The 13,590-nt window shown below is 48.1% G+C and overlaps 1 protein-coding gene across 1 annotated transcript in view; it reads right to left on the minus strand.

Annotated features, from left to right (window-relative positions):
* Nucleotides 1-1,857: 1,857 nt before the first annotated feature.
* Nucleotides 1,858-13,590, minus strand: part of LOC135367504 (atlastin-1-like) — a 79,788-nt gene continuing 68,055 nt past the window's right edge. Inside the window, exon 7 of the mRNA XM_064600804.1 lies at nt 1,858-2,130. Coding sequence (XP_064456874.1) covers nt 1,858-2,130 — 273 coding nt within the window. The remainder of the gene's footprint in view (nt 2,131-13,590) is intronic.

Here is a 13,590-nt window from a genome sequence, read left to right on the forward strand (position 1 = left end):
TTGTTTTTGTGCGCAGGCATGGCCTGGCTTCGATTCTAAAACTGCATATCAAACAGATTAATTGTCTCAGAGCACCATAAATTTAAGAAATCGTTTCAGAGGGACGTTATAAAATTTCAGCTACCTTTAGCACTTTCCCCTGCGTTTTAGCTACTTTTCAGCTACTTTTTAGTGGTATTTCAGCTATTTTTCCGCTGTACAGTTTGGCAACACTGGCGGCATTTGTTCTTACTACGGCTGCGTTCCAATACCCCGGTTAGTCGACTGCCTAGCGGTCTAACCGGAAATGCCGCCATGTTAAGTCTCGTTCCAAATCTCGCCAAGTCCGCTATTCAGTCGGCTACCGCCTAGTGCGCATCGATGCAGTCTAGTTATACGCCTGACCATCTGACAGCCGGGATGGCTGACAGCGGGAAACGCTAGTACCTGCTGCGCTTGCGCCTTACGCATTTCTTGCGTGAGCAACGAGATGGCGCCACAGGCGCCTCGGCTAGGCAAGCCTGTTCCAATAGTGACAAGCAGGTCTCTCAGCTGCCTAGTCAGGCGGCTTCGCGGGCGCGAGGTATTGGAACGCAGCCTAGGTTTTTGCCGCCTCCTAATGTGTATGTCATGTAACCAGAGTTTAATTATGTTATTTTTTGCGAAGTGAACTCGGAAATTTGGCAAGTAAAGGTCACTCTTTTACCCCACCAACATGAAAAGCGTGCTGAATTTGCTAACATTCATGATAATTGACAGTGATATTCAGGATCAATCCTGTCGGGAAAAATAGCCGAACATCCTGCTTCTCGAGGCACTTGAGTATAACGCGCGAGGGCTTTTTGAGCGCAATCGCTGTCAGTCCGACGAAAGGAGGTGGGAAACCTAGCCCATAGAGTGATAGTAGAAAAGTGACCGTTCCTGAAATTGGGAGATGGAAGGTATGGTCCCAGCCGAGACCGGATGCGATAAGCTATGTCTATGTTATCTCTTTCTACCATGCCGGTGTGAGCTGGATTTCCGACCTCCTTTCGTCGGTTTCACAATGACTCCGCTGAAAAATTCATCGCGCGCTATCCTCTGCGAGCTCCGTAGAGCATGATTTTCGGCTATCTTTTCCGATACGATAGCTGCTCAATATACCTGTAATTATCATTAGTTTGAGTAAATTCGGTACGCTCTTCACATTGGTGGGTTAAAAAGTGACCTTTACTTAGCAAATTTCCGAGTTCAGTTCCCAAAACTGTACCTAATTAAACTAAGGTTACACGACATGCGTATCAGGAGGTGGCAAAAACCTAGTAAGAACAAATGGCATTGACCGCATCGTTCTTTGGCGTGTTTTTTTTTTTGCGTAGTTTTTTTAACAAAGTTCAATGACACATTTTCTGGGACACCCTGTATGTAATATATGATTGATAATATAATAATAACTTGAATCATTAACTTAGTTGACAGGCTGTACTCCTGTATACGTGCATTTCATTTCATGCATAGTGATATGGAAAATGGCAGAATATTGTAATATTTTGCTCATCTCTCTCTACTTATAATACTTTCAAATTGAATTTGGTGATTGGAATTTATATGTTACCATTGGAAATTGCATTCTTATTCGTGTATGAGCGATTTAAAATGAAAAAGTCGAAAAATTAAAGCCTGAAAAATTGGCACTGGGTTGAAATATAGCTTAAAATATTGGGGTGAGGTGGAGGAAGAGAGAGGAAGGAATAATCGTGTTGGTATTTATTTGGCCATTTATCACTACTACTGTTTAATGGAATAATAATACACTAGGTGCGAAGCTTATGTGTTGTGTTTGTCCCTTTATTCAGTGTTCAGAGGTACCGCAAGGTCCCTTCCAACCCTTCGGGTCTTTCAAGTAAAATTCTTGGTAGTTGCCTTTGCAGCACCGACGACTGCGAGAGCAGCCGCACTCAGGGCGCCATTCGAGGAAATTTCGGCAGCGCCTCCGATAGCTGCACGGACGGTGCCAGAAGCCAGGGCTGCGCTGACACTAGTCACTCCAAGCCCTACTACTGTTGATGCTATTGCTAGTCCTTTGTAGATCTTGCAGTTCCATTCGGATTGTGCTGCCGCTTGTCTGCTTTCATTGCTCTCGGCATACATATTGTATTGAGTGTCGATTCCCTGCGCAATGATTAAATATACATAAACAGAGCATCACAACTAAACGTCCAATGCTATAAGAGGGGATACTTCCCGCCAGGCGCCATGTGTCTCGGGTTACAAACTTTGCATTGCCTTCCGGCAAAAAGTTGACTGATCTTTCGTGATGGCGGTCGTATTTGGTAACTTTTAAAAAATGTAGTTTGAGCGGCGACCCGTTACTCATCCTCTCATTATATTTCCAAAGGCGTTACATAAAATTTATGTAAAAAAAGGATTTCACATGATGAGTACAATGAGATGCATTCCACGCCAAGTGATCAAGATTTGCTCGTCAACCATCGCCGATTTTAACGGAAGGAAAACCAGAGGTCATTATGGTGATGGACATCTGCCATCCCCCAAACATTATTAGCTTCAATCGCCGCAGTGTTCTACCGCTATAGGGCATGGGGTTACGATCCAATGCAGCCCCTCATGGGGTATCCCGCTGGCCGCACGCAATGACCTGGCCATCGTGAAAGCGAGCGGGACTGGGGGGTTCGGGGGAAGTGACTCGCTGAAGTCAGTCGGTGCTCATGCGATGACGTAACAGGCAGCGGAAAAGAGGGATTCAAGGACGATATGTGAGCTCTACACTCCGTGTCAGAATCATTCTCTGTTGGCAGCAGGGAACAGACTTGTCTATTATAACGCACACCCGTGAGATAGGCCAACTAAATAGGAGAAAATGCCACAAGGGTTCAACTTTCCGCTCCTAGCAAAACCCAGACGTCCTATGGAAGCGTGTCGCTCAAAAGGAAAGCATCGCCGCATCGCTCAGGTGTGGCAATGACCGTGACAATGATGGTCGGGTTCTCTCACTAGAATTAGACGTGGGAGGAACTTTGTTGCGACTTATTAATCTGTACGCGCCTGCGCGTCGCGGAGAGCGCGCCGATTTTTTTCGGAGCCTTGATTGTTTCTTTTTAGGAAACTCTAATGTTGTGGTTGCGGAAGATTTCAACTGCGTTATTGACCGGCATGTGAGTAGCCGTCGACCAGTTAACGTAGAGCTTTCTCGCTTAGTTAACGAGCTTGGACTTGTAGATGCCTTTCTGCACCTCAACAATGGGCAGTACCAGTCCACTTGGTCAAACTCTCGTGGTGCACATAGCCGTATAGATCGTTTTTATGTTTCTTCTGGCATCGCTTCGCAAATGCGTGAGTGTGTTGTCTGCCCTTCTGGGGACTTATCAGACCATGAAGGGGTTCTTTTTGTTCTTGGTGGCTTTCGGCGTTACCGCACTGGATCAGGCTGTTGGAGGCTGGCTGCTTCCCTGTTGAGTGACTCGGAGGTACGTAATGATGTCAAACTGTGGCTCGAGAGTCAGTGCGCTGTCTCTGTTGTTTCGCCAGAATGGTGGGAACAGACGAAGCTCGGAGCCGCGAGACTTTTCAGCCAGTGGCGGGCAAGACGTGCTCGTGAGAGCCGGGAGGAGATACAGCACCTCCGGCAAGTACTCTCTATCTTGCGTCACCCAGGTTCGAGGGGCTCTGGAAACGACGACGCTATTCAGGACGTACTCAGGAGGATCACCTCTTTGAAGTTACGTGCCTGGGACCAGTTCGCGGCTTCGCAGTCGGTCGAACGCTGGTCACGAGAAGCATGTTGCTCTCGTCTTCTTCTTGGCCGTTACTTTCGCCACCCTCGAAACACTGTCGAGGAGCTACTGGCGAGTGATGGGTCAGTATTGACGGAGCCTGACTCCGTGCGGTCACTCTTTCGTGATCACTTTTCCGCCCTGTACGAGTTGGTGGTACCTCCTGATGCAGCACACCAGACTTTTTTGCCAGAGTCCAAAGACTTCGTTCTGAGTACAGCCAGATTTACTCAGGATTAGTATACGGCAGATGTTAAGGCTTTGCGAGCTGGTAGGTCTCCCGGCTCCGATGGTCTCCCTGCTGAATTTTATAAGTGTTTCTGGGGGGTACTTCGACGCCCCCTGACCGAGTTATTTAACAACTGCTTAGCTACCGGCCTCCTCTGCCCTTCCATGAGGCAGAGTATAGTGTCTATGCTTTGCAAAGATCCCACACGGAGTCGTGACACTAATGCCTACCGACAGGTATCTCTTCTAAATACAGATTACAAGATCATTTCTACCACAATTCTAAATCGAGTTTCTCCAGTCCTGGGTTCTGTCATCCCTGCTTCACAGGCCTGCGCCGTCCCTGGGCGGTCCCTTGTGCTTCACACTCAGGCTTTGCGAGACGCGATTTATTGGGCTCATAGTCGCCACCAGTCGGCAACGCTGGTGTCTTTTGACCAGAACAAAGCTTTTGACAGAGTGAACCACGAGTACATGTACCGGGTGTTGGGAGCTGTCGGTTTTGATCGCGCGGTGGTATCTTGGATAAGGGCTCTCTATGCTGAGGCCTTTGCCTGCATTGGAGTCAACGGGGGAATGTCTGATACCTTTTCCATCAAATCGGGGGTGCGACAAGGTTGTCCCTTATCTCCTGCTTTGTATGCCATGGTCTTTAGCCCGCTCTTGGAAGCTCTCGCAACCTCGCTTCGTACTCGCATGCTACAGCTGCAAGGTTCCGTAGCCCTTCCGTTGTTTGCATATGCAGATGACTTATCCTTGATCCTTAGCAGTGAGGACGCGATAGGTCAAGTGTTAGCCATCCTGGAGGCCTACGGTAGAGCATCGAACGCGCGGATAAACAGGGATAAGAGTGCAGCGCTCTTTATCAATTCAGTCCCCTCCTGTGCGTCTCCATTCGGGATACCAGTTAAAACTGAATTACGCATACTGGGATACTATTTCAATAGTCGGGGAATCGCAGTATCATCGTGGATGCGCATTCACCAGCGTAGCATTCCCGTACTCCGTGAATTGAAGGGTCTGGTTCTTCCACTTACTTGTAAGGCCCGGCTAGCGGCGTCGTGGTTCTTAAGCAAGTATTGGTACCATGGTACCATATCGCTTCCGCCACGCCAGATCTTTCTTACTGTGACCCGTATTGCTTTTCAGTTCGTATGGGGTAACAGTGTGGAATGGGTGTCGCGCGCGCGTCTGTACCAGTCGTGTGATGTTGGTGGCTTGCGAGTGCCACATGTAAAAGTGAAGTGCCTTGCTTTAGGTATAAAGGCAATTTTTGATGCCCTGAGTGAGCCTAACCATCCCTTTTGCACTACCTTCTTGGCCCGGAGATTCGTTTCTTTTGTTCCTTCCAGCAGAATAGGCCGCGCTCAGAGTTTACTGCTCCCCCCTTAAAAGAGTACGTGTCATCAGTCCGTCGCCTCCGCGAGAGCCACGTGGATGCTGATCTTTCTACATGGTCAGTGAGGCGGTTCTATGTGTCCCTGCTGGGCTTACTTCCGGCACCCACGAGTGTACCGGAGCTATCCGTTCCGCGTCAGATCGCGTGGCGCTACGCTACTGCAGGATGGTTGGATTCTCGTCGTGCAAGTTTGCAGTGGAGACTTGCGCACGATGTCCTGCCGCTCAGGGATCGTTTGCATCGTTATGGTCTCACCTCGCCTCGATGTCCTTTCTGTTCTAGCCATGAAACTGCGCAGCACGCTTTTCATGAGTGTCTCGTTCCCGACGTTTTGTGGCACAGAGTTGAGGAGCTGTATGGGGTTCCACGGATTCGCTGGGGCACCATTCAAACGCTCCTTCAACCCCCCGTTCCAATCCGGGATAGACGACAGTTCATTCTCTTAGCCGTAGAGATAAATTACCAAGTGTGGATTGCGCGCTGCATAGCAGTACACGGCGGTCGCGCTCGGGGGACGTCACACGTTCTAAGCCTCGTTCGAGCGGGTGTTCGCAGAGTCTTACAGAGGGAGAGAGCAGTCCTCGGTGCTATGGAGTTCGGAAGACGCTGGCTAAATTCGTCTGTGCTATTCGAAGAAACGCATGGAAGGTACGTTGTTCATTACTAAGCGTTACTTTCTTTCGTGCCGTTATCCCGTACGCAACTCTCCGCAGTCTTGGTCTGTTGCATGGCGACGACAAGCACGAACAGCAATCCTTAACGTGACGTGATTTCACAAGCAGGAGTTGGCATTGCACTAGTTATAGTTTTAGTCCTAGCTTGTTGAGATAGTTATATGGGAGCTAGTCCTTGTGACTGGTCTTCCGCCTCGATGCCAATACTCAAAAGGAAAGTACTTAAACTGAAGGAATTTGTGGTGTCGTACTTGCGACGTAGGCTATGGTCTATGCAGCACAGTCACCAAATATGAGCGCGCCTTGCTCCTGTGCACCTCGAGAAGCGTAGTGTAAAACTCAAACAATTACAACGGAAATACTGAAGATGGTTCTCTAAGCTAATTAAGTTAATATTGAAAAGGCTATTTGCCTATTGACCTTTTTCGAACGTCCCAATGTCCGATTCTTAAGAGGTCCCAAGCTTCCTTCGAGTTCGCTTGACGGCTCTTTTTCGTTTTCGCTCCTTTGGGCCTTTCCCGCCATACCATAATGTTAAATGATGGCAGTGAAATTTGAACGCACTGCATTCAGTTGAATGAATAAGTGGGCCTCATGAGGCTTGTGTTTAGTTTGTATTACGTTTAATTGCCTCGTCCACTACACCGTGAATTTAATGTTTTACTTCGCTATACATGGGTTTTACTTGTCTCGACCCTCTATAACTTGAAACTTGGTTTCTGCTTCAGTGAGACCTCAGAGTTTTCTCACCCCCGTTGAGAATAATGGCGCTAAACTAGTGAAGGTGAGCGAAGCATCCTGCGCAGGGAAATTCTATATATGCGGCAGTTTTAAAATACCATAGTTTTAACATGACTGATTTGGACATGTGTAACATGCTTTTCCTGGTTTCCGCTTCCATTTTCTTTTCCTTTTTTTTTTTTTTTTTGTTGTTGTTGTTGTCGTAGTTGTCATTGAGCTGTCCGCTATTTTGAACCGTCGATGAGAGTTACACTATGCAAGTAGAGAAAACAACATCCACAGAGGTAAGTGTTGAATCGCTTTCCCGCATTAGCCGAAGCTCGTTTTACTAGCTACGGCTAATAACACAAATAAAGTAGTAGAGTTCCATGAGGCCGCGCTCGCAATCGTACTGTCCGCGCACCAGGGGGACGTCATGGAGGTCACCGCGCACACCGCACGTGGAACAGAGGGTAGACGCGCTGACACCGAGGAGGTGTTTGAAAGCAAACGTCGAGTTGTATTATTTTTCCGAGGGGGGGGGGGGGGGGGAGAGTTGCTCACTATATGCACTTGTGCCAAAGTGCAGATTTCAGTTAGTGATCTATTTCTTAGTAGAAACCTTATTTCACAGATGGTAGTGAGTCACAATATTATTAAAAAAAATAAAAATACAGTGTCAATCTCTGTCAGCACACGTACGACTTTGGAATATCCGCTCCTTGGTATATTTGCCACATCCCATGGGATGGGTTTTCTGTGTGGGTATTCATGCGGGGACGTTGGAGATGGTCGTAGCAAAAGCTGTCCTATACAACTGTCATTTAACAACCAAAACTTGACGCCTTATGATGTGTACATGAGTTGAAATGAATATTCGAGAAACGTTACAGCAGTATGAGTGGTCAAAATGAAAATTAAAGGAAGGCTACCATCCTCCCTCGATATACAGGAAGGTCCTCACAGTTTTTGGCACAATTACCTATCATTCGTTTGCTTCTCTCCTGTGATTTTGCTGCATAACAGACGTCACTCTCACTAAAAACGACAGTATTCCTTCGGAGAAAACGAACTGTTTTTTCAGCATGAAATGTTGCATAACGCACATAATTTCTTTTTGGCGTTATGAAAAGTAACGCATTACACAATTTTCAGCCGTGTTTCAGCAAGATTTTCTGTAGTACAGACTATAACACATATGCAGCACATATTTAGTTAGCGCGCATATAGCACAAAATAACGGAGAGCTCAACGACGGACAACCACAATAAAAAAATTCTAACAAATAATTTTTGATTAATCATTAATTAAAAAGGAGCGGTTTAACAAACCAAGATGAGCAGATTACATGTGTTCGAGTCAGTGGAGTTCAAACTATGGTCTTTTAATAAAACTGCCGTAAGTATATAATTTTTGTGTGGAAACAGCTCACTCGTTTTGATGAGTCAAGAACCATTATTGTCAACGAAGGCGTAAAACATCTAACACCTGACGGAACCAGAAACTTATGACTGAACGCAAGGTGTACGACATTGAGACCTATAAGAGTTTACAGTCGTAATACGGCAAGGGTCAAAGGGGCGAAAAATTGAAAACAGCCGTCAGACGAACTTTGGAGCTCTTGCAGCCCCGACACTGAGGCAGTCGACACAGGTCATTTGTCAAATCACCTTCTGTTTTAGCTTTTACGACAGTCCCCAACATTTCTGTTGCAATACTTTATTTAGTACGTTTTTCGTGTTTAGCAGGAGCAAGGTACGCTCATGGTCCCTGACAGTGGTGCCAAGTGTGCGTCGCAAGTATCCCGTCGAAAGAAAATAATTTCTTCAGTTGAACAAAAAGTACTTTACTTCTTGTATAAACGGGATGCTTCCAGTGTTACATAGCGAGCACCTTACCTGCTTTTTATAGGCTTTGGAATTTTTTTCACAGAGATATACACTTTTCAAGAACTTCCGTGATATTTACGATTTTTTACTACACCTAAATCCAACAGAAGGGAATTCAACATTTTTTAGTTGAAGGTATTACTTATGGACTATACACCTGCAAAATCCTGTTTCATTAGGTGCCGTTATTGTTCTGCCTTGTTTTTAGATTCTTTGTTTGTGAGATTTAACTTCATTGTAGTACTTTAATAGTACTAGTATACTTTTATAGTACTTTAGTAGGTTAGGTGGCGCCACCACATTGGTTACCGCATTCACCTTTCTCTTCAGATCTCACGCACATTACTCATGTTCGAGCATACTCTTCGGATATTATTTTCTGTTGTCTGTTATGGGCAAAATAAGCACAGTCTTTTCACCTCTTTGCATGGCTTAACTTACTGACTGGTCACTTTCTTGGGATTCTGATAGAGCCAAACAGTAAAAAAACGAAACGATCGTCGGCTATCTTGGCGCCAGCATATGGCCACATCGTCCTTGGGTGAGCTGTCACGGTCGACGCTACTTTCGCAAGATCCTCCTAGTCCTCAAGCCGCACCGGCAGAAACAGGATTTACCCGAAAAGCTTCGGTTGGCGGTGTCCCTGTCCAGCTATAGGAGTGCAAGAAGGTTTGAAGGAATCTACACCACTCAAGCCTGAGCATTAGCCTGTTCCACGACGTTGACACAAGATACCGATAGTACCCCACTTGGTAATCAGGCGAACGACTTGGACGAGACACCTTCAACATCGTCTGCAGAGCAGCAAGGCGCAATGCCCCAAGGTAGAGTACCCCTCTGTGAAAAAGGGCAGCATAACTTCGGACCCCGAAGGGATGAACACGATGCAAAAGCTATCAAAAACTTGGGAGTAAACAGAGTCTGAGCTGGAGAGAATCTGCATCTTTCCAAGAGGCCAGGGGACTCGTCATCAGCTACAAGCACAACAAGATTCAGACAGAAAGGCATTCCACGTTCCTGGTGAAGACGAACATCGCGCACAGCCTAACCGAACGAGATATTCAGATGGAAATCCAGAAGGACTCATGTGACCCCGTGAGGGGCATAATCAAGGAAATCGGCGAGCGCCTTGATCGCCAGCGTGAGACAGGTTCACGGCGTTCCGGGGATTCGGCACACTCATCTTGCTCCTCACAACGTTCAGCAAGAGTCGCAGAGGCTATGGCTAGTGCAGATGGAGAAGCGGCACGTACGCTCACGTCATCAAGCCAGCGGGAAGCCTCAATGAAATTGGAAAAAGCCTGCACAGAAGCCGACCTCGAGGCACTACAGAAAGAGAAGCAAGCCGTCGCAGTGGATGCAGAAGCCTTTTGAAGCAGCACTCGTAGAGGGTGACACACGACTCCCGGAAGTCGAGCTGGTTGACTCGTCAGAGCGAACTAGGGACTACGTTCTGCACCACACCGTACCACAGAGCACGTCACTTATACCGGGAGAGTGCGCCACACCCGCTGCAAATCTAGCCTCGCAGGGAAAGACTCGAGGAGCTGGCAGACTTCCTCCAAGAACTGGAATCTACGAAGCCTGATCCGCACTTGCCTGGCCTTTCTTGTCTGGAGACAGCGCACGGCGTTAACTCCGTAGTAGCTAGGCTACCGTCAGGTTTGCAAGATAAGCCTAAAGCCTAGGATACAAGTACAAGTAAGAGCATCACGTGTCTTTCCCGCCGAAATCAGTCTTCTGGGGCTTCGTCCGAAGAATAGCAAAAATTCAGAACCGCATGTGCTTCATAATGCGGTGTCTGGTCGACAACAGAAATATAAAGGGGGAACCATCAACTACGCATGGCTCCAAGAGGACATCTGTGTTAGTGCAGGGGACTCAAGTTACCTCTCTGGAAGGCGGCTTCGTTGGTACCACAAGGGGAAATCCTTCAAATAAGTTGAATTGAATTGAATTGAAACTTTATTTTACATTGTAGCATGTACAATGTGGGAGGCCCAGTGCAAAAAGCTGCAAGAAGCTGCTTTTTGACACGATGTTCCTCCTGCACAAGAAACCGCATAAACTCGCGTGCTTTTGTGCTTTTCAGAACAAATATTTGAATGAGCGAAGACGCCTGCTGGCAAAGTACGGCGACTGCTTGAGATGTTGCGTGAGAACACACAGCGCTTGAAAGTGTAACTGCACAATACAATGTAGAGCGCGTAACAGCGATGAGTATGTAACAGCACTTCATCTTGAGACGGATAAGCATGCACAAATGTCATGCCATTGCAAGTCTGCAGCTGCTTAGATGAAGTACCTGCAGAGATCATGTCAAGCTCTACGGGTGTGTGCGGAAGCAAGCATTCTCGAAATATAGATTTTCAAGATTTGTATTGTTAAACTGTACGCGAATACTTAACCGGAGCAGGAAGTCCGGGTGTACGCTGCGCTTCACACCAGAGCAATAAATCTCTGATCAAACAAGGATTCTTCAAACGCTTCGGTATTCGTGGCTGTGAATATCCGTGCACGGTCGGGACTTGTGCGGGCGTGGTGGAAACGACGGGACGACGAGCAAGTGGCTCAGGAATCGAGAGCATCATATCCGGAAAACGGCTGGGTCCATGCACGCTGATTGAGTCCGATGAGATTACAAACAACAAGCATGAAATTCCAAAGCACTTAGACATCCCCATCTCAAAGCAGTAGCCAACATCATTCCACCAATAGACCCCAACCCGCAAATCCTGGACGGCCCCATATCTCTGTCAACCGAAGAGGACGTCAACGAACTCCTGAAAAGAGCGCATAAGATGTTAATGCGCGCCAATCTACGCCTGCATAAGATTGCTTCAAATTCGGTTGGCCTCATGGATACCTAAGAACTAAACTTGGACGTATGCGGCGAGAACTTACCCATGCAGCAGACTCTCGGCCTAAGCTGGAATACGAGGGCCGATACATTCACCTTCAGAGTGCCTGCCAGAGACACGAGACACTCGGAGCACAAGGCGTGATCTGCTGTCGACCGCGAACGACTTTGCGGACCCTTAGGAGTGACAGCTCCAATAACTGTACTGGGGAGCCCACTGCTTAGGGAGCTAGCTTAACGCGCCACAGACTGGGATGCCCTTCTCGTACTGGACAAGGAACGGCGAACATGGAAGGACTCACTGCGCGCCCTTGAGCGACTCGAGATACTATGCCGGTCCGGTGCAGAATCCGTCTCCAAGGCTACTCAACGAGAGGTATGAGTGTTCTCGGACGCTTCATAATGGCAGCTATAGCCTACATTACAGTTGCAGATTCCAAGGGAATACTCCACGTGTGGTTTGTGTTCGGCAAAGCGAAGCTGGCCTCGTGGCCTGAGCGAACCATACCGAGGATGGAGCTACGCGCCGCTGTGCTTGTCGTCGAAATCGCTGAGCTGGCGGTCATCGAAATCGGTGTTCGCATCGGCGACGCCAGGTACTGCACGGGTAGCAATGTCGTGCTTCGGTACATCTGCATGCAGTCGAGGAGCTTCTACGTCTATGTCAGCAATCGCATGAATAGAATAAGGAGATTGTCCTGACTGACCAGAACTCTGCGGACCACGCCACCAGGACTGTTACTGAAGCAGCTCTAACTCATACAAGCTGACATAGGGCCCAAGTTCCATCACGAACGCTCGAATACGGAGTCGGCAACTGGGGCTATCCCGCTCTACCAGCAAGACATCGATCCTGATGTACGACCACAAGTCAGGGAGCCTGCGACTTTCGTGACGAACCAACGACTGCGTTCCCATCGCGTCAAGCATTTTTGTCCATGGACGTCATTTCTTAATGGCCGTAGCGAGTCTCGTATACATTACTAGATCATTTCGTAGCCCATCACCCACTCGTCACGGATGGTACCACTGCAACAAACCTCGGACCGCGGAACAACTAGCGCATGCTAAAAAGGTCATCCTACGCAGTGTCCAACACGAGTAATTCGCTGAGAGCATCGCTCGGCTTCGCACGGACGTACTTCAACGAAAACACATTTGGACCAAACGGTCTGTGTAGAGGTTCTGTCGTTGCGTCGAAAACGACGTCCTGTTGGAGGGCGCATAAGAATGCAAACTTGTACCAGGATGAAAACCACCCGGTCATTGTTCTCGGTCGCCACCACGTGGGAAAGGGCTGCTAGAGCCGCTGTCTTCCTATTTATCGGCCGAAAATTTGCATAAGCACTGTAGAGGAGGTGGAGTTCCTCTACATGAGTCCCGACCGGCGATGATGGAAGCTCGAAAGTCGAAGCCGAAGTGTGCCGGGTCAGAGTGAGAAAAAGGTAACCTTCTATTACGAGCCCCCGGTGGAACGACGTGCTTGGGGACTCAGGAGTTGTACCGTAGCGCCATCGACTGCTGTTTGCACTGAGTTTGGTGGTGGTGAGGTGGGTCGAATTGATGCCTGATGATGACGGTGGTTGTCTAAATTTGGGTTCGTAAGGGGCAGAATTGTTGGTCATATTTTGTTGCAATGTGTCGTTGCCAGGGGACAGCTTTTGCCGTTTTAGTTTTTGTGCTCGCGGATCTCGAGACATGCCATCTCGTTTTTCTATTTCGGCTCACTTTCGTGGCCTGTCTCATTAAACGAGCCTGATCCCCTCGGCTCCGAGTCTGCGTCCCTGTTTGCTTCTACCGTCTTACGGCTCCTGCACAACAGGTTATGGGCCCAGGACACCTAGGACTGTGACTCGACGACGACTGTCACTGACCAAGCGCATATTTGCGGAGAAGCAAGTGAGAAGTTGGGACCGGGGGAGCGGCGGAGAGAAATGGCGCTCTCAGACGATAGCGCTCTCAGGATAGCGAAACTGACTTCGGAAAACTATCACGCTTGGGCGATTAGAGCAAAAGCAGCGCTGGTACAGAAGAGCTGTTGGGAGGCAGTGGACCCCGGCTACATAGA

Source organism: Ornithodoros turicata, chromosome 8 (assembly GCF_037126465.1).
Source record: "Ornithodoros turicata isolate Travis chromosome 8, ASM3712646v1, whole genome shotgun sequence".
NCBI classification, from domain to species: domain Eukaryota; kingdom Metazoa; phylum Arthropoda; class Arachnida; order Ixodida; family Argasidae; genus Ornithodoros; species Ornithodoros turicata.